Source organism: Equus asinus, chromosome 4, assembly GCF_041296235.1.
Source record: "Equus asinus isolate D_3611 breed Donkey chromosome 4, EquAss-T2T_v2, whole genome shotgun sequence".
In the NCBI taxonomy this organism is placed as follows: Eukaryota; Metazoa; Chordata; class Mammalia; order Perissodactyla; family Equidae; genus Equus; species Equus asinus.
The window spans coordinates 139879055-139902794 of NC_091793.1; the positions used below are offsets into that span (position 1 = coordinate 139879055).

Here is a 23740-nt window from a genome sequence, read left to right on the forward strand (position 1 = left end):
TCAGTACATTAGCAATGGAGAAAGTTTAATGGGTCTGGGAAAGGTATAAATTTAGGAAAACTGTAAATTGCAATAATAGGAGAGCCTTCACTGAGCGGCAATTCTCTTGAAATGGTAGTATTTAGTGGTAGTGGGAAGGTACTAAAGCATCTTGCCTTTTCACATTGTAAAAAAAATGCAACTAATAGGTAGGAATTGAAAATAACTCCCATGATTTTAGGATGTAAAGTATACTCAGTGTGAATTAGGTAAACACCATTTGATATGGGAAGTTTGGTTGATTCTGGGCCATGTGGGATATGGAAATCTTTTCTGTGATTATCTTACCTAGTTAAAGAACTAGTCAACCTCTCAGCGATCGCCAGTATTAGAATATTCTGAGACCACACCTGACTCTCATAGGCTTCCAAAACTTTATTGCCTTGACCTGCTTTAATGAGCATCATCATGCCCTTTGCCCCACGACATTTGGCAAACCACGGGCACAAATTCACATGCGATGTTCAGGCGCAATATCCAGAAGGCATAGACTTATTTGATTCTGCAAACCATGAAGGACTCAATGTGTTGTGTGTGTGCAAGGAGAAAAACATGAAGAAAAATCTATTTAAAAGATTCAATTAATAGCACTAAAGAATTTGCATGTTAGTGTTGTAGAATATAAAATTTACTATACAGAAATTGATTGATTGATTGATTACAAGAGAAGTGATAAATTCACCCCTCAATCTAGTTCCCTTCCCACATCAGGTCTGGTTTAGGCTGACAAGAAAAATGGACAGGACAAAGGGAGATCATTTAGAAAAGGTTGCAGACAACCAGGCAGGAGTGAGAAAATGGTGAGAAATATTAATGCAGTTAAAACAGTTTTGTGGAAAAGATGAAACATTGATCACAAAATTGCAAGTTGCTCTGTATTGGCTGGTCTGAATAATAATTAATAATAATAATAATAAAAAGCTGTAGCTGTCATTGGTCAGGTATCCTTACAGCTTTGAAAGGGCATCATGAGAAAAAGCAGAAGAAGCCAGGCGTGTTCATGGGAACAAAGGATAATTGTAGTGACCTAATTGCAGCTTCTGTTATAGAAGCTGAAATGATAGCAGGACAAATTATCTCACTGTCAGAAAAGAAAGCTGGGCAGCGGGCAGTTAGGAACCTCTTTGAATGGCACCTCTTCTTTCACCGTAGCTCTCCCCTGGAAAGCCCTCTCTGACCTCACCTACTGTCACCACCACAGGCAGCAAACCTTCTCTTCTGCTCTCTATTCATCTCTGTCTCTGTTGTTTGGCTCACACAGTAGCAACAAAGAGACGTCCAGTGCCTCCGTCTTTGGAGCACTGGTCCTGTCAGTCAGAACTATAATGTTGACACCTTCTGCATGAGATGAACCAAGAAATTGTGTGCAAAAGGAACAGCGTTTTATAAAGCTTTTGAGGGTAGAGTATAAAGTGTGAAATACTAATCAATAATTTTTAAGTGGAATCATAAAAGGTGAATGACAAACTCAGAAAAAAATATATGCAACTTATATCACAGATAAAGTGCTAATATTGCTCCTACGCAGAGGTCTTTGAAAAATCGAGGGGAAAAATGACAATCTGACTGAAGAATCAGCAAAAGATATGGACAGCTCACCAAAGAGGAAATGAAAACGGCCATTAAACATATGAAAAATACTGAGTATTACGTAATAAGCGACAGGCTAATAAAAACTGCACTGAAATACCACTTCGCACCTGTGTTTGTCGAGTAGCCCAGACTTCAGCAGCGTACCCTGTCGGTGAGACTGTGAGAAACAGGGCTCCTCCTGCTTTGCAGGGGGTAATGCAAAACGGAACAATCGTGGAAGGAAATGTGTCGTCATCTAGCAGAACTATACGTGAGGGACTCTTTGACCCAGCAATCCGACTTCTGTGAAGCCATCCTAAAGCCACGATGGCAAAAATATGGCCTGACTTTTGCACAAGATTTGTCTTTATGGCATTACCTGTAATAATAAAAGGTCAGAAACACCCAAATATCCAAGAATACGTGACTCATTAAACCAACAAAAGCATGTCCACAAAGAAGACTACTATGAAACTTTTTTAAAAATTAGAAAGACCTCCGCTCACTTACATGGAGTTTTCTTCTAGATATTGCTATGTGAAAAAGCAAAGTATAGAAAAATATGTACAATATGCTACTATTTATGTGCAAAAGGAGAGATAAATGTATAACCCATGTTTACTTTAATTTGAAAAAATAAACAAGTATAATTATATTGCTTAGGATGGAGATGACTGATAAAGCTGTGTATGTTATGTTGTTGAATTGGGGAATATACACATTTCATGTAATTAACAAATGAAATTAAATCAAAAGAAAAAAGAGGCAATCTCTAACAACTGAAAACAAACCAAAACAAATAATCTAAAGGTAAAATAAATTGGTTGTGGGAAAAAGAATTACTTCAGGGGACATTAGAAGACAACATTCTCACTCTACGTATTTACTGCTATATATTCCAACAAAATATAGAGCCAGGAAGCCATCTTAAACTTCATGCAATAGTCTGTTAGTAGTATTGGTCTTATTATTTAAAAACTATATGTATTTAAAATCATACATATGATAAAAATAATTATGTCAGTGATATTAAGAATCAAGGTTTTTCTCTTAAAGAAAAGAGAAACATATAAAATTGTAAAAAATTCTGTAAAATTAAAGTTGAATTGGAAATATTAGAATGAACTTGTCGTTTTTTTCAAAATTACCTATTTCCCCACTCTATCCACAGAAAAGGCGGAGGCAGTGGTAGCCCACTGGCAGTGGGCACTCTGGGAACCCAGATTGTGTTCTCTGGGTATCACTCCCCACTAGGAAGAGAGTTCCTTGGGGAAATGGCTGCTTCGAAGATAGGGACACGAGCTACTCAGCAGGCACCTGGGACAGCTTCTTTGTCAGAAAGCAAGGAAGCTCTCAGAGACCAGCGGGTCCAGTCAGAAGGATAAAGAAGCCAGCCGGACCAGTCCCGATTGACTGAAGATGGGGCTATGTGTACAAAAAAGAGTAAGGAATGCAATTGATTGAAAACTCTAAATATGTCTTTTTAAAAAATGTAAGTTCCTAATGAGATTCACAGCCCCTCATTTCCCCCCAAAAGGTATCTAACAACTCATTGGTCACCATTAGAAGGCACTAAGTCCTTACTCTGAAAATCAGCAATTAAAATGAAAGAATTAAGCGTTTCTTCTGCCTTCCCTGTACTAAGTGTAATTTAGGGTAATCAAGACAACCAAACTTTTGAGGACAAGTTTTTCTTTACAGAGAATTCCAATGAATAAATGTAAAAGGAATAATGACTTTCAAAAATTGCAAAATGCTTAACCTCTCTGAGGGCCAGTTTCCTCGTCTGTGACGTTGAAACTTGTGTAGCTTGTGAGGATTAAGTTATATGATCATGGAAACATACATCACGGGTACTGTTATTAGTGTCTGTGTTTCCTGGTGGATGGATGAAACACTAGACAGGATGGGCTCTCGTGTGCAGTACAACCTCCCTAATTTGGAGTGTTGGGGAGCAGTCATTACAGGATTTTTTTTAAGCCGGTTTTAGTTTTAGCTTATGGATCCAATCGCTTCTTACCGTCTCCACTGCCACACCTTCCTCCCAGCCACCACTGCATCTCACCTGGCTTACTGTCAGAGCCCCGAACTGGTCTCCATGGCTCTTTCCTCACCCAGCACCCCTACTGCCTTCTCAATAGAGCAGGCAATGAGATCCCCTTCACGTGGAAGTCAAATCATATCACTTCCTTGCCTGAAACCTCCCACTGGCTTCCTACCTCACTGAGAGTAAAAGCCAGAATCTTTACTAGACCTCAAGCCTCTTCATGATCTAGGCCCCTATTTCTGCTCTGGCCCTCCCCTTGGCTTCCTTGCTGTTTTGGGCACTTGCCTGCCTCAGGACCTTTGTTCCTGCTATCCCCTCTGCCTGTAATACTCTTCTCCAGTTATCTGTACAGCTTCACTCTCCTCTTCTTGAAGCCTTTAATTTAATATCTTCAGTGGTGTCTTCCTTACCACATAGTTAAAAGTTAACCCTCCCACCCCACCCACAACACTCCCACCACCTTTCCCTGTTGTATTTCCCTCTATAGGACTTACTGTCACGTAACATTATTCTTTATTTTACCCGGTTATTTTGTTCTCTGTTTCTGCCTTCCCTGACCAGAATATAAATTCCGCAAAGACAAGGATCTGTGTGCTCTGCCGAATCCCCAGCATCAAGAACAAAACCTAAACCGTGCAGGGGCTCCATAAATGCTTGCTGAATGATGAATGCAGAAACTTGACTTGAAACAAGTTGTCTAGTTGTTGGAGGATGTGTTTGTGGATCAATAAGAAAGACATGTATTTATCAAAATCAATAGATGGCTTATAAGTTGGTACTTTGGAAGTGTTTACATTTCTTGTAAAGGGGTGGGGTGTATTTCCTTAACCAACTTAAATATTTTCCCTCAGGGGCCGGCCCCATGGCCGAGCGGTTAAGTTCGCGCGCTCCGCTCAGTGGCCCAGGATTTTACCGGTTCTGATCCTGGGTGTGGACATGGCACCACTCATCAGGCCGTGCTGAGGAGGCGTCCCACACAGAAACTAGAATGACTTACAACTAGGATAGACAACTATGTCCTGGGGCTTTAAAATGGGGAAAAAAATTTAAAAACATATTTAAATATTTTCCCGGCAATAACACTCCTTCTGTTAATTTGTTACGGTAACAATTATTTTTACATGATGTATTTAAAAGGGAAAGAATTATGCATAAGTAAATTTCTAATTAATGACTCAAATTTGTTAGGTTTTATCACATGGGTTTTAAAAGATATAAATAGGATAATTGGCATTTTTTGCTTTTATTTTCACTTGCTGTTTTATGTTTTTTAATTGAAGTATAATTTCCATATAGTGAAATACCCAGGTCTTAAGGAAGCAGTATTGACTATTCCATTTTGATGAGTACATATCAAGATACAGGAGGTTTCTATCACCCGGCATGTCCCTCCTGCCTTTTCCCGTTCAGTTCCCCCCACTCCATGAAGCAACTCGTCTGACTTCCCTCACCGTAGGATTGTTTTGCCTCGTCTAGAATTTCTTACAATTGGAATCATGTAGTAAGTTTTCTGTGTGTGTCCAGCTTCTTTCACGAAGCATAATAATTTTGAGAGTCATCCCTGTCGTTGAGTATTTCAGTAGTTTGTTTTTGTTATTGCTGATTTATGTTCTGTTGTATGCGTATAGCATTGTTCGGTGGTCCGTTCTCCTGCTGATGGACATCTGAGTTATTTCCATTTCTTGCTATGGAGAATAAAGCTGCTACCAAACATCCCTCAAGGCTTTTTGTGGATGCACGTTGTTGTTTCTCTTGAGTAAGCATCTGGGAGATGCCTTGTTGGGTCCTAGCTTCAGTGTAGCCTGGTTTTATTGGGGTGTCCAGACCTCTTCCAGAGGGATCCTGCCATCTCATGCTTCCAGCGGTGGTGTCTGGAAGCTTTGGGATCCTCACATCCTTTGCAGCATTTGGTGTTGTCATTCTTTTTCATTTTGGTGGGGGTGGCTCGTGTGGTTTTAATTAGCATTTCCCTGACGACTTTCACTATAGAGCACGTTTTCATTTGCTTATTGGGCATTTCTAGATCTTCTCTCGTAAAGTATCTGGTTAAATCTTTTGCCCAGTTCTAACTGGGTCATTCTTCTTTTTATGACTGAGTTGCAGCATTTTTTAATATTTATTATACAAATCCTTTGTTAGGTATGTGTGTTGCAAATATTTTCTCTCCGTTTCCTCATGCTTTTTAATGAGAAGGTTTTAATTTTGATGAAGTCCAGTTTACCAGTTTTTTTCTTTTTTGGTTTATGCTTTCTGTGTTCTCTCTAAGAAATCTGTGCCTACCCCAAGGTCGTGAGGATAGTCTCCTTCATTTTATTCTAGGAGCTTCATTGTAGCTTTATGCTCAGGCCTATCTTCCACCTTGAGTTAGATTTTCGGTATAAAGTAGGGATGAGGTTCTGTTTCCGTATGGATTTTCCAGCACCACTTGTTGAAGAGATTTTCCCTTCTTGATTGAATTGTTCTGGCATGTTTGCTGTAAATCACTTTGCCGACTATGTGTGGGTGTGTTACTGGTCTGTCTTCTGTTTCGTTCATCTCTTTGTCTAAACTTTCCCTTGGTTACTGAAGCTTTATAGTAAGTCTCAAAGTCAGGAGTGTGTCTTCCAACTTTATTCTTACTTTTCAGAACTATTTTGGCTAATCTTTGCCCTTTACCTTCCCAAAGAAATTTTTAAATCACATCATTAATTTTTGGAAAATTAACCTGCTAGGAGTTTGATTGGGATGACACTGAATCTACAGAACAATTTGGATGAATTGACATCTTAGCAATATTGGCTTTTCTGATCTGTGAACAGGGTATAACTCTCCATTCATTTGGATTGTCTTTAATTTCTCTCAACAGTATTTTATTTTTCTCAGTGTAGAGAATTTGCACGTATTTTGTTACAATTATCCTAAAGTTTGTAATTTTCTTTGATCCCGTTTTCTTGATTTTATTGTCTAATTTTTCACTACTAGTATGTAGAAATACAATTGACTTTTTTATATTCAAGTTGTATCCTACAGCATTAACAATAAAAACTATAATTCAAGAAAACTTCCCTGATAGAAAAAATATATTTAAACATATATATTGAAAGAGTTATCAATCCAAAATGACTTTTCTGGGAAAATTATTGGACTTAAAAGAAAAGAATTTGACCAGATAGGCAAAAAGAACAAGTTGCTTAGAAGTAATAAGAGAAACAAAATTACATTATCATCCAACTTTTTAACAGCAATACTTTGTCATAAGAAAATGGAGTTGCATGTTTAAAATACTCAAGGTAAAAAGGTGAGCCAATAATTTTATATCTAGCAAAACTGGCCTTCAAATATAAAAGGCATACTGTTATCAACTTAAGAAACACTGTCGCAAGAGTTCTTCCTACGGAATCTAGTAGATGACTGCATATTCATCGACATTAGGATATTGGTCCTTATTAAATATATATTTTCTATATTAAATACATAGTAGTTACTTGTAGAGATAAGACCGAAAGATAGTTGAACAGAAGAGAAGTATGTTATAGCTATTACATGCCTTAATAATATAAGTATAGTACAACTACAAAAATGGAGGGATGAGGGGAAGAGACTATGAAAAGAAATGTTTAACTCTTTTTAGGAATCGTATTGCGGGTGGTAGTATAGGTGTTGTTACTTTGAAACTATTATATGTGTAATGCAGAGCAAAGCAAGTTGTACTCATAGGATATCCCTGTGTCTTGAGAAGCAGGATTCTTAAGGTGGGAGAAAGGAGATACAAATGTCATGCAGAAGTGGTTGTGATGGAGAGGGAACACAAAGGTTTATTTCTTGACCTCAGTGATAGTTGCAAACATATTTGCTTTATAACTGCTCTTTAACCCGTAGGTTTGTTTTGTATGAATTTCTGTATCTTTGTTTCATTTTATAATAAAGGTTAAACAGACAAGTAAAAAAGGTATAATAGGCTTTTCTTCACCAAGATTTTAAATGTTTGGCAAATTTGTGTTACATAAACCTTATAGAAACTTATCAACAACTTTTACTGCATGTGTTCCTTTTGGGGGGGAGCTGTAGATGGATAACTCAAACCTCTGTCCCACCACGTCAGACTTGCACCAGCATGCAGTAAATCATGCATTCCGTGCTCATTTGCTGCGTCCATCCCTCTGACTGGAGTGTCGTGCCTCACACCATTTCCGCATCTCTTCCCTCCTCCTGGGACAAGGTTGACAAGTTCCTTCAAAGCTCTATTCACGCGGCCCCGCCTTCACGATTCTTCCTCTGAACCCCTGAGCTGAACTGACTCCTAACCTTGTACACACAGATCATTGTTTTCCCCTTGAATTGTAACTACTTGTTTTTACCTCCCTGATAATGAGTCAGGGACCGAGAATTGCTCCTTTTTTTATTTCTAGTACGCAGTATAATATGAATGACTAAGTCAATCAGTCAGCCAAAATTTTGGAAAGAAAACTCATATAACACTCAGAAGCTTGTCCTCTAGTTCTAGAAATGAATCAAAAGAAAGCTTGTATTTTGTTAGTTTTTTACAAAGTAATATATAACAATTATAGATTAACAGAGAATTTTCTGGATACATGAGTTGAAGTGGAGGAGAATTATTGAGGTCAATGTGGAACTGTAAACAAGCTTAAAAATGATTTTAAATGAGTAAAGTGTTTAGTCTTTATGCTAGGGAAAACTAGAGTCAAATAATTGATTAATGGAGAATGGGTACTCTAGGCAAACACCATGGGTTCAAAAGGAACCCAGCAAATGTTCGATGAATGGTAATTTGAAGAAAATGGAAACAACCGAGTTGATAATGGAGTCAGAGAAATAAATCAGGTTTGGAAGATGAGAAGGCCTGCTGGTGCCTGTTTAATTTTTTTTTTTTTTTTTTTTGATTCACTACAACAGTCAGTATGTAGTTGTAAGGGACTTCTTTATATTTTTAAAATTTTAAGAATTATCCTGAAAATATGTGATATAAAAATTCAAATAGTATGCCTCCAAGTCCACTCCCCAGAGGCGGTCACCATTGTGAACTTTTATGTATCCTTCCATTTTCTACACATGTGCAAGTATCTATACCTACATCATACAGGTGTTTATATACATCCTGACCCTTGTGAATATCTTACTTCCTTTAGTGTAGGAATAGTTTGAACCTATTTTTTAAGCTGCACAGTATTCCTTTCATCATCGCCTATTAATGTACGTTAAGGCTGTTCCCCATTTTTCTCTATTTTGATAGCACATAGTGTGTTTTCCTTTTGATTATATCTGGATCCTTTAGTTATAATAAAGAAACTTGTTCTACTTTCATTTATTGTCAGAACAGATAAGTCTGATCATCTGATGTCGTGTTACTTTCTTTTTACTGCTTTCTTTGTTTTCTATTTTCTATATGATGGGGGTTTTGTTCTGTGCATTTCTCATCTCCTGAGAACTTGTTGTTTTAGTGGTTTTTTATAATTATATTTAGTATCCTAAACCTCTGTTCTTGATGTATCCACTTTAAACAGTAACTACTGATGCCTGCTTTAAAGGTGAGGAAATAAATACCTTTGAGTATTAACGCTTTCTCCTCACTCACCTCCTTGTTGGCCTCTGATTTTCATTAATGATGTTATTTTTATATTGTCAGAGTTTAGAACATTTCATTTTTTTCTGTAATTATGTTGCTACAGTCACTTAGCCTTAGTTTTATATTTAAATGGATGTATTGCTCACCTCCACACCTGGCATTCCACCGCTCCATCAGGTTGAATTCCTCATTTTGATTCAGTCTTGGTTGGCTGCTTTTCATTGTTAAGTAGCTTTTCAAGATGGGTCAACAAGTGCTATATTCCCTTGAGTTTTAAAATGTTTGAGAATGGTTTTCTTTTGTCTTTATTCATGTTCAAGGCTAGCTGGAATTTGTCTGAATTTTTAGGTTATTGATTTTTCTCCTTCTTGAAACAATCCTTATGCTTACTACATGCAGTAAGCCCTAATATTTTCTCTTTTATTGCATTTAATTTTTTAAATGCTTGTTGTGACCCGTTAATTTCATGTTCTACATTGTTTTAAAAAATCTGTGCTAAAACTTGGTGTTAGGTGAGATGACACAGAGGTCGAAGGTCACCAGCAGCTTCAATTCCATACATTTTCTCAAAATATCTTTTTGCCAAATCTGTTGGGTACACTGCCCTAGGGGCTGGTTTTGTACAGTCTTCCATTTTGAGAGAGCAGACCACACCAACAACACCTGAACAGCCTCCATAGAGAAGTCTCTTAGATCAATGGTTTTATTTTGATGAGTCTGTTTGCTCCTCTGCTCTGCCGGTCTTGCCGGTCAGCTACAGAGCAGGCTGGAGCTTCTTTTCTCCTCTCCCCGTTTACCTCCATGAAGTTTCCTCAGGGGAGGAGGAACTCTATCTCTCAAAGGAAATTCTTCTCTTCTGGCCCCACCTCTCCTCCATTCAGCAGTTGGAGCCTTGCAGAGATTTACCCACAATTCCAGGGTCCAGGTCTGCAGACCCCTCTTTTTCTAAATGAAACTCTGTTGTGTGTAGTCCACTGGACTCTCTCTCTTACTTTCAGTGAAATGTCCACTTGCTGGAGGCGTGGCATATATCACATCTTGGTGTATTACCCTCTTTCGGTTGAGTTTTACACATGCAAATTTCATCGCATGGTGTAAGATTATGACCATTTTCTAATTCCGCTGTGGATGGAATTTTCTTCTCAATTTCTCAATTGTCTGTTCATTTAGCATTCAAGGGAGGGAAGTAAAGTAATCATACTCTTACTCCATCATTTGGTTCAATCTCCTGTTAGAGGTCCCTAATCTGACAGAGATATGATGGAAATGCTCTTTGAGGAAGATGATTCTAGCAACCTTTTATGGTATAGATTAAAGTGGTGTGTGGTGACATACCAAAAATCTTAGACTAATCTAGGCCAGCACAGTCCAATAGAACTCCCTGCAGTGGTGGAATTTGTCTATTTCTGCAGTGTCCAATATCGTAGTCATGAGCCACATGTGGCTATTGAGCACTTGAAATGTGGTTTGTGAAACTGAGAAGCTGAATTTTAAATTTTATTTAATGGACAGTAATTCTAATTTAAATTTATATAGCATCCTATGACTAATGGCCACCATATTGGACAGTGCAGATCTAGACTATATAAAGCCTGAACACTAGACTGTGGCTAAAGAAATGGGAATAAAAGAGGATATCCAAGAAGTGTAATGGGAAAAAGAAACAACCATATTTTCATAGAGGGAGAGAGAGAGGAGATATAAACAATTCAAAGGCAGTGTGCTGGGGAGCATGAGGAAGTTGGTGACACCATCCAATAAAAAGTGTGTATTATCAAGGGCTATTTTGAAAAGCAGCTATTTTAACAGGTTGATTTCCCAGTCGTAAGGAGACCTCCAGGTGGGAATGACTATAAACAATTAGATTTCTCACACCAAAGTGGGGCACAGGGAGGTCAGAGCTACCAAAAAAAAAATCTATCTCCTTGACATTTCTCTCTTGAGAGAGTCTCTTCTGCCTCCGTACACCCCTTTTCAGAGATTGCCTTGTCCTCCCCACACGAGAGACCCTGATATATGGCGTAATAGTGATGATTCAGAGAAATTACTATTTCACCTACTGAGTGATTAATATGAAGTTAGTTACTGAGACGCCCAGTGGCGCAGAGAGGATCAAGGAGAAATTTGGTTTTGTTTTAGAAAGGAAAAATAGAAAACAAAATACTGCTTTGCATACACAGAGTACTTTTCATCCAAGGATCTTTACTTACACAGCAAGCTTAATTAATGACAAAACTTCTAAGAAAGAGAAGTGATGAAATAAGGAACATACATACCAGTGTTCTATTTCCGTGATTTTTAAAAGTCAAGCTTGGTGTTTTCCTCTTTCAGTAATGCACACGTGTAGCCCACTGCGGCAGCGATGAGATGCTCATCTTTCTGCTGAATGATTTCTCTTGAAGCCATCCCACCTAGGAGGAGAGTAACCACCCAGAATCCCCCCTCACTTTATTGATGTCCTGCATTCTATTTGCAATGGAAATCCATCCCTATCGTCATCGTGCGGCAAGCATTCTCTGATAATCCAGCCTGCACTGTCCCTGGGAAGATTGTTTTGTTGCAGAATGGAGCAGGTTATTTTCTTTATCAAAAATTATTCAAAACAAACATCATTGAATCTAGGACTAACGTGCATTGAAAGGAGACAGCAGAGCCTCCCCACGGGTACCCTACTGTGTTATCTTCCTTTCATCTTCATTCAAAATCCCTTGGAGAGTCAAGCTCCCCTTTGCAAAAATATAAATTCTTGTAATTGCTTATGTGTAGAGTACATGATTTGACCTAGTCAAGGAGATATGCAATAGAGGATCCTGGCGTTTTTTCATCTGTTGTGCCTGGAGGACAGATGCTGGGTTTTTGTGCTATACCTTCTTCTTTGTCTTTTTTTTCCCTTCTCTTCTTCTTTTTTTCCTTCTCTCTTCTAAAAAGAAAAAAAGCTGTTCTGCCAAAAGAGAAAATACTTCGAAAGATCATGGCTTTTAAAGATTTTTACAAAGAGTTTGATGTTCTGTAAAATACAGCTAGATGCCATGTGCAGAAACGGCTGTTTTGTTTGAAAAGCAGCGATACTGGGAGAGCTCTGTTCTTGTTTTTCGGTCATCAAGGCCTTCCATCTATGTCTCCAGTCATATGTGGATCTTTCCTCCACCCTCTCCTATTCTCTGGATGCAGGACGTCAGGTTTGGCCCCACCCTTTCCTGAGAGTCTTTCCTGAGCCACTCGAGCTGTCACTGTCTTACTTCTCTCATCCTGTTGGCCTGGTGGTGTAAGGTGACATTCTTTCCTCGTTCGCTCTGAACACCTCCTGACACCACCAGAGCAGCATTGTCCAATAAGATGCCACAGTGACCTTTCCCTTTAACACATAACTGAGAATTCAGGAGAGCTGATCTAACACTTTCCAGATTAAATGTCAAATTCTCAAAATTCAGTTGGATTTGGAACCGCATTCCCCGTAGTCTACACAGTACACTGATTAGCAATAGCATTTAGTAATATCACTTAAAGCTTCAGAGATGTGGAGTTCTGCCAGTAATGGTGTTTAATTCACTTATATGTGCCGATCTATCTCTGTCAGGAGCCTATTAATTTCTTCACGATTTTGCTCTGTCCCAAGCCCCTGTATAATGAGACACAGTGATCCCCATTTGTGTAACCAAAAAACTTAGAAACTCTATAAATTACCTACAATCCTACTGCTTTTAGTGACCAGAGAGCCTCTGTATTTCTTTTTCATATTTAAATCAATTTTTGTAAGCTCTTTTCTTTCGAAGAATACCCCAGAACTCTAGGGCACCAAATATGGACATCATAGACAAAGTGTAAGATTCTAACGGGCTCTTTAACATGCGTCCCTGTCCCGGGGAAGACTGTAATATCACACCAAAGATGTACTCTTCCCACAATCACATCGCATTTGTAGGGAGGGAATATTAATGAGAATCAGCCTCTTCCTCTGCAATCAGCCCAGTCAGCATGTCAAAATACCTATAGCATTGCTATAAAAGTAAAGACCTTGTAAAAAATAAAGGCCAGAGCTATAAAAGTAATCCCATGGAATATGCTGTTGGCATTTCTGTATGATGTGATCTTGAGTAAACAGGAAAGTGACAGCTAAGTAACTGACTAGGAAGAGTTAACATGGAGTCAGGAGAGTGTGTCATTGTATAAGCGTATAAACTCACATACGTCTCTGCTACCTGTTCTACATTTTTCAGGATTGGAGCAAAACATCAGGAGTTAAGGGAAAAGCAGGCAAGAAGTCTTGTTGATTATGCTACTGGTGCAATCGGATCACTGCATGATATGGACGATGATGAAATGGACCCCAATTACGCCAGAGTGAACCACTTCCGGGAACCATGCGCATCAGCAACTGTCTATAGGTCTCCGTCTCCCCCACGGACTGGACCGCTGGGTTACCCTCGGGATGGCCGTCCACTGTCTCCAGAGAGAGACCACTTAGAGGGTCTCTATGCCAAGGTCAACAAGCCTTACCAACCTCCCATGCCAGTTGACAGGTAATATAGTTTATTGAAAGATGAATGTAGTTTTAATTCAGTAAGTTTCAAATCATGTCTACTGCTGAAACAGAGAAAATTATATCCTTCAATCTATTAAAAGTGAAACGACATAGTACCCTTGACAAGTGCTGCGCTTTGACCTACCCATAAGGTATCAGCCATCAAAAATGAAACAATAGACAGTTATAAGGTGGCATGAATGAAGAGCAGTAGTTGAGTTCATGGTGCAACAGGGAGCAATTTTTGAAGGAATATTGTGACAGAGAACTAGTGATGAAAACTTTGAAGGAATATTGTCCTTTCTCCTAAGAGCCCTATGTGAAAGACGTGTTCAAGAAGATGGCATGACGCTTGAAGGTGAGGAGTCAGAGAAGAGAATGATGACGTCTAAGGGAGTGTAATTGAGGTGGAATTATAGATAGCTGCAGAGGCGCAGAGGACTTTGAAAAGTAAGATGGGGATTTTATACTCAAGGAATATGTGATCCTGTGTAGCTATTCATGGATGATCAGAGGTAGGAAAGGAGATAGGCTTGGCAATCGGAGTTTGATGAAGTAGAGAAAGATAAGAGGTGACAAGGCCAAGGATCTTTAGGCTCAGCAGCTAAGGAGAGAGATAATAGGACCATCTGTCAGTCCAATTGAAGTAGCTAGGGAATGAGATGATTCCAACCCCACCTCCTGCCAAAAGCAAAATGCCTCTTCTCTTGAAAGGCTGATAGAAGAGAGTTTTAGTCAATATACATTGTTAGGTGACCCTTGGAATTACACGCGCAAGGAATGAGTTGACTGACCTTGGTTTAATCTGGCTGTAGCTTGAAGTCTGAAGGGAGGAGGTGACAGGGGGAAAGGTGGCAGGCACAAAGAGCTCTCATTCTAGATGAAAAAAAGGTTTGTTTTCCAGATTTCCTTTGCTCCTGACAACCACCCCGTCCCCATTAGCACCCAGCCTCCGTGTGAGGGCATGATATATTGCACGTGTTTACCGTTCACATTTCCCCAGCTGGGTGATATTATGCACTTCAATTAGCTCAGGGAGAGGAAGGGAAATCGTGGCATTTTTATGCAGACTGTAAAGTGTAGCTTCACAAGACTGATTACCTTTCAGAGCCTTTCCAATAACCAAGTGGGAAGGAAGGAGCAATTTTTAATCCTTACTGTCAAGCTTCCAGGTGGATAGTATTAAAGAAAGATGGTCAAGTTTTTCTTTGGGATAAAATGAAAATATAAATTCCTGTGACTCTGTGAGACAGCCATAATAACTAAACTGTTAATTCAAACTACTGGTTAGGAGTTGGCCTTTTTCTTCCAAGCCTTCATATAGGGTTGAACCTTTTTCGTGTAATAATACCAGGTGTGAGTCTCTTCTGGTGCAGACCATAGCCAGTCCTACTTTCCCTAAACCAGATAGGTCTTCATAGCAATCCCCTTTGCGTGTGCCCATTGCTAGAATCCCAGCACAGATGGACTGTGTCTAGGAACCTCCAAAGCCAGTATTTTCCAATACTAATTCCATGAAATAAAGATGAGGCATTCTTTAAAAAGAAAAGTTCACTGGTCAAATCCACACAGAGACTTCTGGGTGAAGCCCCACTGCCCAGATTTTCTTAGTGCAGTCTTCTCGTCCCCACGTGCTAATAAGCATTGTGGCTCTCTAAGAGGAGCATGCAATAATCACACCATCACTCCCCAAATTTTTGTCACCTAGCACTTGTTTTTTTTCCAGATCTTGTGGTTATTCCTTGGAACACTAGGAAACTCTATCCTAAGCTAATTTTCATCCATGTAGATTTGACCGGGAGAGAAATTTCTTAGAATAATGTTGACTGGTGCCACTACAGAATGTATCAGGGAAAACGATATTATTGACTGCCCAGCCCAGACCTGTGCATAAGCTGTAGTCTTTCCTTTGGTGCTGACCCCATTGCGTTAATAAATGATCTAAAGTTCTTTCAGCGGTGTTTTAGATAGTTATCGTATTTTTGGATAACAGATCCAAGTATGACTCTTTATCCTCAGAATTATCTTTATTCTGCTGTTCTCTTTAATTATATGTAAAGATTGTTCTGCTCCTTGTTCTTTTTTTTAAAGATTGGCACCTGAGCTACCATCTGTTGCCAACCTTCGTTTTTTGTCGCCGCCTTCTTCCCAAAGCCCCCCAGTACATAGTTGTATATTCTAGTTGTAGGTCCTTCTGGTTGTGCTGTATGGGACGCTGCCTCAGCATGGCCTGATGAGCTGTGCTATATCCGCACCCAGGATTCAACCCGGTGAAACCCTGGGCCACCGAAGCAGAGCGCGCAAACTTAACCACTTGGCCATGGGGCCGGCCCCCCTACTCCTTGTTCTTTAAGTCTTAAAGCAAACAATTTTTGTCTTGCACATAGTAAGTATTCAAGACGTTGCTATTATCTCCATCATTGTTATTACTGTTACTGTCCTTTATCAATGAAATTCTGAGCTTTCCTGACATGCCTGGGACCAGGTGAGTGTGAGGAGAGAGCTGCTGCGGGAGTGTCCGTGACGGCGTCCATAAGCAGGACTCTGAGTTCTAAAGCTGCCATATGTCCAGTTAGACATTCATTTCGTCATCTGTTTAGCATTTCATTCAGTAAGTAAGTATTTATTCGGCACCTACTGTGTTCTAGCTATTGTAGTAAACTCTAGGGAGTGCAACATGATGACCAAGGTGTGGTCTCAGTCCAGATAAGGTCATGCTCTAATTAGAAGGGGATCAACACACGTGGAAATAGATCATTGCCATATGATGCCAACAGAAGAAAAAGAAGCTTTTTTTTTTGCTGGTGGTCAGGAAAGGTCTCCAAAAGGAAGCAATGTTTGTACTGGCTCTGGGAGGATTAGCAAGAACTGACCAGATACAGTAGGAAAGTTGTTTTCCTTATAGAATAATTAGCATGTACAGTCACATGTCACTTATTGATAGGGATACATTCTGAGAAATGCATCCTTAGACAACGTCATCATGGTGCGAACATCGTAGAGTGCACTTACACAAACCCCGACAGTACAGCCTATGCACACCCAGGCTCTATGGTACTGATCGTATGGGACCACCACAGTATATGTGGTTGGTTGTTGACTGAAACATCATCACGTGGTGCATGACTATACAAGGGTGAAGTGGTCTGGAGGAGCATGGCATTAGGGAAGCTCAGAAGCATCCAGAACATGGAGTGTGGGTGGGAAAGAAAGTGACGGGAAAGGAGGCTGGAAAGTAGGTTCGAGCCAGGCTGTGAATGAATAGGTTCCATCTTACCTTCACATGCACTGATTGGTAGTAGCTGTCTGGAAGTCCGTGTTAAGAAGGGTCCTGAAGTTTTGCTTGAATAGTGGTGTCTGCCCCGGGCTCCAGAAGGATGAGCGGTTTCATGTGTGCAATGGGTGTTTATGTATTTGCGTATCTTGTGGACAGTGGGAGCCATCAGAGTATCTAACTGGGGCATGAGCTGATAGATTTGTATTTGAGGAAAACAGCTCTGCCAGCTTGATGGCAGACAAAGAGGAAGAGGGTCAGACTGTGGGACAAATTAAGATATGATTACAGTAGTGAAAGGTGGAAAGGACCTGGAATAAGAGAGTGGTATCAGAGACAGGAGAAAAGAAGAAGCAGCCAAAAACTTTAGCTTAAAACTAAGAGGAAGGTGTTTAGCAGAGACCACAGAGGTGAGGTTTCCAAATGCGTCAGGAGGTCAACAGAATGGGAACTGAAAAAACGATTTGGGATATGGCTACTAAGAGATCCTCAGTTAATTTAGAGCAATGTCAGTAGCTAGATTGAAGCAGAGGGAAAATTGGAATGTGAAGAGCATGGATCAGGAGGTGAGAACTTAGGAAGCTTGGCGATAAAGAAAGAGCAGAGTCATTACAGGATGGAAAAGTCTGAAACTTCTACATTCCTTCCGTGATAGTATTTCAGAGCTAACCAGAGAATTCATAGACCATCCAGAATAACCTTCTTATATTATCATTGTAGAAACTGAGGCTTAGAGAAGTTGAGTGACTTGCCCAAGGTCACAGAGCATGGAGTCAGGACTTTATTATAGATCTCTTTATGTTATACAGTCTTCTTTTCCCTACACTGCACCATTAGTAGAACCATACTCTCATTTAAATGAAACTAGCACCAAGACAGGTAGAGTGGCATCCACCTGGGCTCCCAATATGCCAATGGCCAATTAAGTCTTGGGCTTTGGCATGAGGCTACCCTGGGTCCAGTCCTCTTCCCAGTACTGCTGCGTGACCTTCAGTAAATTGACTTTTCCAAGTTGCCATTTCTCATCTTCCTGCATATAATGCAACAAATACTTATTGAGTGTCTGCTAAGTGCCAGCACCTGAGTTCAGAGCGGGGTTCATCAGGGAACAAGGGGGAAGATGGGTGCCTTCCCCACCTTATGGAGCTGACAGGCCAGGGGAGGCTGCAAAGATGGAAACACGCAATGAGAGCACCATGTGAGCAGGGCTGCTGTCAGGGAAGCACGTGGTGACTGCTGGGGCCACCAGAGAGTGTGCTTAGAGGACCTACAGGAAGCTCAGTAACAGGGAAACCCGAGAGAGGGGAGTCAATGGCAAGAGGGGAACGGGAAGGCAAGGGAGCTAGGCACTCACCTGAGTGCTGTCAAGCCAGAGTCCCCAATAGACTGTATGAAATCCTGTATTTGTACAATGATATTTTTTAAATGTAGGATATTCTTTTTATCAAAGTTAAATATTTCCTGTTAGGTTTAGCCCACTGTTATAGTCAATAAAGATATTTTAAAGTATTGATTTTGTCCTCCAATCTATTAGCTATCCTTCCTGCGTTTACACCATCCTCATATTTAATCATCTTGGACTTATCCGTGTCATTGATAAGATCGTTGATCACTGTCAAGTAGAGTCCCTGCGACTCATCATTGAGACCCCCATTAATCAACACTCTTTGGGATGTTCAGTTGGCTATTAATCTAGTCCACTGTCATCAAGTGTGCATTCTCCAGTTCATCTATGGACATCGTGGGAGACTTGGTCAAATATCATACTGATGTTAAGGTACACCGTGTTTTTGAGAATCCCTGGGTTTACCAATCTAGTAACCCTGACAAGAAAGGGAATTGCTTGTTCTTGGTGAATCCTGGAGCTAATTTTTTTCTTTTCCAGGTATTCACAAAAAATACGTCCATTTAGACTTAATTATGCAAAATAAGACATTCTGTGGTCCAGTGTAAGACTAGGCACTTAACACCTGCTCACTAAATACCTACTAACTGATATCTGCAGCTGTGAAATTAAAGCAGCAAAGAGCACACCATTCCTCAGTGTTCCGCTTAAGCAGCCTGGATTCCCAGCAGGTATTTGCCAGTATCTGTAGGAAAATTTTTATTGAGCGTCTGTTATATGTCATAGGTCATACAGAGAAGTTCAGAACTCATCCTTACCCTCAAGGAACTCAGTCTAATCGCTGAAAGTGTCTCATAAACAAATAATTACAGTATAACGTGTTCCATTAGAATAGAGGTATCTGCAGGACATACTGTATAGATCAGGAAGTTGCATATTCATTCAATTTGGGAAAGACCTGAGGCTATGGATTGGTCTTTCTAGGAACTTGGTTCAAATATACTAATTTTTCAAAGCCTTGGTTTCCTCGCTATAAAATGGGGACAAGAGTATATCCTATTTTCTATGGATTGTTTGTGGAATAAATGAAATTATCCCAGTGCTTGCTTCAATAAATGTTGACTATAGCCATTGAGGAAGGTTATTAGACTGCATATTATTGTACTATATAATATATTATTGGGCTATATAATAAGAAAGTTATTGAACTAAATATAGCTATTTAGGAAGGTTACTGGTTACATCTAGCTGCTGACCCTTAAAGTCGTGGGTTTGGGAACCTGTTAGATTCCATCAATCCCATGGTTGCATGATTAATGGTTAATTCCCAATTCTAGCCCAAACTCCTGCTGGTGTATTTCAATCATCAGAAACAAAAAGTGGAAAAAGAAAAGAAAGTGAGGGGATAAAAGCAAGAAAACAGCTCAGATTCTTTCAGATCCATCGTATCACCTGCAGAAGTGAAGGACACAGTTATTACACACTTGGCTACCTTGTCACCTACTTGTTAAAAACCGTAACTCATTAGGTGTTCGTAAGCTTGTCATCAGAACGATGCTTTCTTTCTGCCATGTCACATGAGTGTCTATTTGGTTCAGAGTTGGGCTCAACAGTTGTCCACAGCATGAACAAGCCAAAGTTCTGTGGGCCCCAGAAGAGTTGTCAAGAACAACTGTGTCAAGTCAGATCCTGTTTGGCTGGTAAACAGTGGAAAACCTAACTAATGATTCGTTCCAGCCTTTGAGGAATTTAGGTGACCCCAGTTCATCGAGGGGCCTCTTTTCGTTTTTCTCCTTTGCTCTCCCCAGCGGTCAGTCGTCTTCCTCGTGTTGCTCATGATTCTAGACAGCTGTTTCAGCTCTGGGCTTCAAGGCCACTCTCCAAGGAGAAAGCAGGAGAAAGGGGCAGATGGCCAATGGAATGTGCCAGTCAAGGTCATTCCTTTGAAAAGATTTCCCAGAAGACCCCAACAACTTCTCACTGACAAAAACTATATTTAAAAGTCTCTTCCAGTTGCAAGAGGGTACTGAGAAATAGTGTTTCATCTCTCCAGTGAGCAAAGGCGAGGGAGAAAGGAGTTACAAGTGGGTTTTAGGGAGGCATTCCATGGAATCCGCCACAAGCAGATTACCTCTAAATGACTTAGCTCCTTTTTTTTTCTCTTCCTGTTAATAATGCAAAAGTTATAGATTAATGCTACATTACACTCTGTTCCAATATGTTCTTATTAACTCCCTGTGGGAGGCTATCTTTATTCTGTAGACCCTCTTTTACAGCTTAGACAGAAATATCTCAGTCTGGACAACTTTGAACATCACTTAAGTAAAGCAAGTGGGGGACATGCGTTCTTAGTTTTTGTGACCACTGAAAAGCATGTTTGGGGAAACTCGAAGATAAAGGTGACGATGGATAGAAAAGGTGTTAAGAGGAAACTTCCTAGCCAGATGTGAACAGCTGGGTGCGAACACACCTTGTGCTCTTGGGCGATGCAGGATAACTGATGTCCCTTCACCAGTCTCTGGATTTCCGAGATGCGGTGTTTTCTGGAGCCACAGGTTTGTCAGGCACAGCTCATGCCTCTGCTGGTGTTCGTCCCTAGTCTCTTCGTCTGGTGATCTTTCCTGTTAATTCTACCCCAGTCCTAAGGCTGTCTTTGCCCTCACTTCTGACTCACAGCTGTGGGAGGTGGGGACCCGGACAGTGAGGGCAGCTCATTACCTGGACACATGATCTTTACTTTCCACAAACAGAGCCACGGTGATCTCATTTCAGTTGGGGAATCCCAGTAATGAACGCCATTCCCAGAGAGAGTTAAGATTCATCAGCTGAACAAAGCAATCAGATTTTTTTTTTCTTAGAACATATTACCATCAATTTTTAAGTGACTTTTAAACAATAATGGGAACTCTCTTAATGAAAGACTCTCTATGACCAGATAAGTGCTGATAGTAACTGATATACCATTAACTCTGCTTTCCACCATCCCCGCTCTTTAAACCTTGATGTTCTCATTATTTTTTTGTTCCCATCTTCCGAGAGCCCTCCTCTTCGGACTATGCTAGATTTATGTCTGCCTAAGTTGTCAGGGTCCAGGAGTGACAAATGTAGGCAGTCTTCTCTTTTATTACACATGAGGTAGGCAGGGAGGGTTGGTATTCAGTGACCATCCACTGCCGAGACCTCTACCCCCTGCCGTCCTCAACCACTGGTAGCAAGTGGGCATGTGTAAGAGATGCTTCAAAGGGTGACTCTGATTGCTTAAAGCTGTCATGGAAGCATTGGCTTGACTGTTGTTCAGACAAATGACCTGATCCTTAGGATGTATTTGCCTAACTTATCCCGTTTATTAAGAGGAGGTAGGAGGAGGTATGCAAGATTTTTTTAGACACATAAATAACACAAAGAGAATAGAACAGAACACAGAGTTTTCTGCCCTCGAGAGGGATGCAGTTGATATTTTGGAATAGTAATGAGGATCTACCATGATAAGGGCAAGCCAAAGATGCTGTAAGAGCACAAGAGAGGGGCGCTGAAGGTAGATCTGGCTGGTTAAGGAAGGCTCCTTGAAGGAGTTTCTGTTATGACCTAAAGACAAGTAAAATTCCTAGTGGGCAGAAGAACATGCATAAAGGCCCAGAGAGAAAACTTGGTGCATTTAGGGAACTGCATATATCAGAAGAGCTGGAGGGGCCTGTGTAAATTAGGAGCAGCTAGAGGCACAGGATGGAGGTCAACACAGGCCGCATTGTTAAATGCCATGTAATCAAAGATAAAGCATTTAGGCTTTAGCTCAAGAGCAACAGGGAGCCGTTGAAACGGAGATGGTGTGTTCAGATTTGTGCCCTAGAAAGATAACAGAAATCATGTAGAGTGAGTCTCTATTTCACAAACGAGAAACTGGCAGTTCAGAGAAATTAAGAAACTTAACTATGGTGACACCGGTACACAGTTGGCAGAGCCGGGATACCAACCCAGCTGTGCCTCCCAAACCCATGCATGTGCTTCCAGCTATGCTAGGTTTTTCAAACTGCAGGTTGTAACCTGTAAGCGCATCTTGAAATCAATTTAGTGGAATCAACCAACATTTTTTATTAAGCAAATAGCACAGAGAAGAAAGAAAACATCATTCATAGATTCTAATCTGTAAGAATTATTTCATAATCTTTTTTGTTTAAGTTACATATGGATGTAAAGTGTATATATGTGCATATGTATGTAGAGTATGTATATAGCTGAGCACTGGAACATGATGCGAAATGCATTTCTCACTGGAGATTGCCGTAAAAAAGGTTGGAAGCCACTAGACATTAGCAAAGAGTACACGTGTTGCTCCTTACCTTCCAGGTGGCCCTCCCTCTCTCATTTATTCATTCATTCCATGAAAAAATTAGATACCTATTATGTGCCAAGCACCTGCTCAAAGCTATGGAAGTACAAGGGCATACAGAAGCCGTGGGCTCTGACCTGCTTCTCTGTGGCAGTGCCGGATTTGTGTGGATCCACCACTCTTCCTCCAGGCCTCCTGTGACCTGTGGTTTGCATTAATCTATTAGGCTAAGCCACATACCTTTTCATTACACAATCTTTGCTGATGCGGAAGACAGATTCCAAAGTGCCCTCTTTATAATTTCTGAATTTAATGCAATATGTAATCAAGAATAGGCCATTGTTGGGTCAATTGCTTTCCTGTATTTATCTTTTCAAACAATAAATAATCAGTGGGATGAAAACAGGCAATAAAAGATAGTTTTAATGTTAGTACTCATAAATATCCAACATCTTAAAGAGATGTTTTAATATTTATATGCTGTGGAATACCCTCTCCTCTGGAGAGCTGACTGAGGATTGATTTGAACCCATCAGAAATAGAATTCACAAGGCTTTGTTTTGCACAGACTTTCAATCAATCCTGAGCACTCTGGATTTCCTCAAACTTGGCCATTACTCGGTTCTCACTTTTCAAGTTGCCAAGACCTCTGAGCACAAAGTGAGGAGGGATAGTGTCTTCAATGCGACTGCAGTGGATTTTCTACGTCCAGGTCAGTAGGTGGCCTGGGCTCGAGCCGTGCCCATCCTTAGAACAAAGCCTCACTGGCTGTCTTGTACCGCTCCCGCCTCTGATTTCTTACTTCTCTCTAGCTTAGTCTCCTCATCTGTAAAATGAGCACAATCATAGGAGCTGCAGAAGACTGTTGTTGCAAGAATTTAACTGAGTTTATATATGTAAGCAAACAAACAAAAAAACAGCATCTGCAAGTTAATAAGCACCATTTAGGTTTAAGCTAATGTTATATATGCTGGTATCTGAGACTTAGACCATTCTGCCATTAAGATTACTATTAATCCCCTAGGAGTGAACTGAAGTTGGGTGGAGAATT

General features: G+C 40.3%; 1 protein-coding gene across 8 annotated transcripts in view; it reads left to right on the top strand.

Annotated features, from left to right (window-relative positions):
• Nucleotides 1-23740, top strand: part of PARD3B (par-3 family cell polarity regulator beta) — a 908373-nt gene that overhangs the window by 749516 nt on the left and 135117 nt on the right. For all 8 annotated transcript variants that reach the window (XM_014836393.3, XM_070508440.1, XM_014836394.3 and 5 more), the window contains one exon: nt 13439-13741. In XM_014836393.3, coding sequence (XP_014691879.3) covers nt 13439-13741 — 303 coding nt within the window. The remainder of the gene's footprint in view (nt 1-13438; nt 13742-23740) is intronic.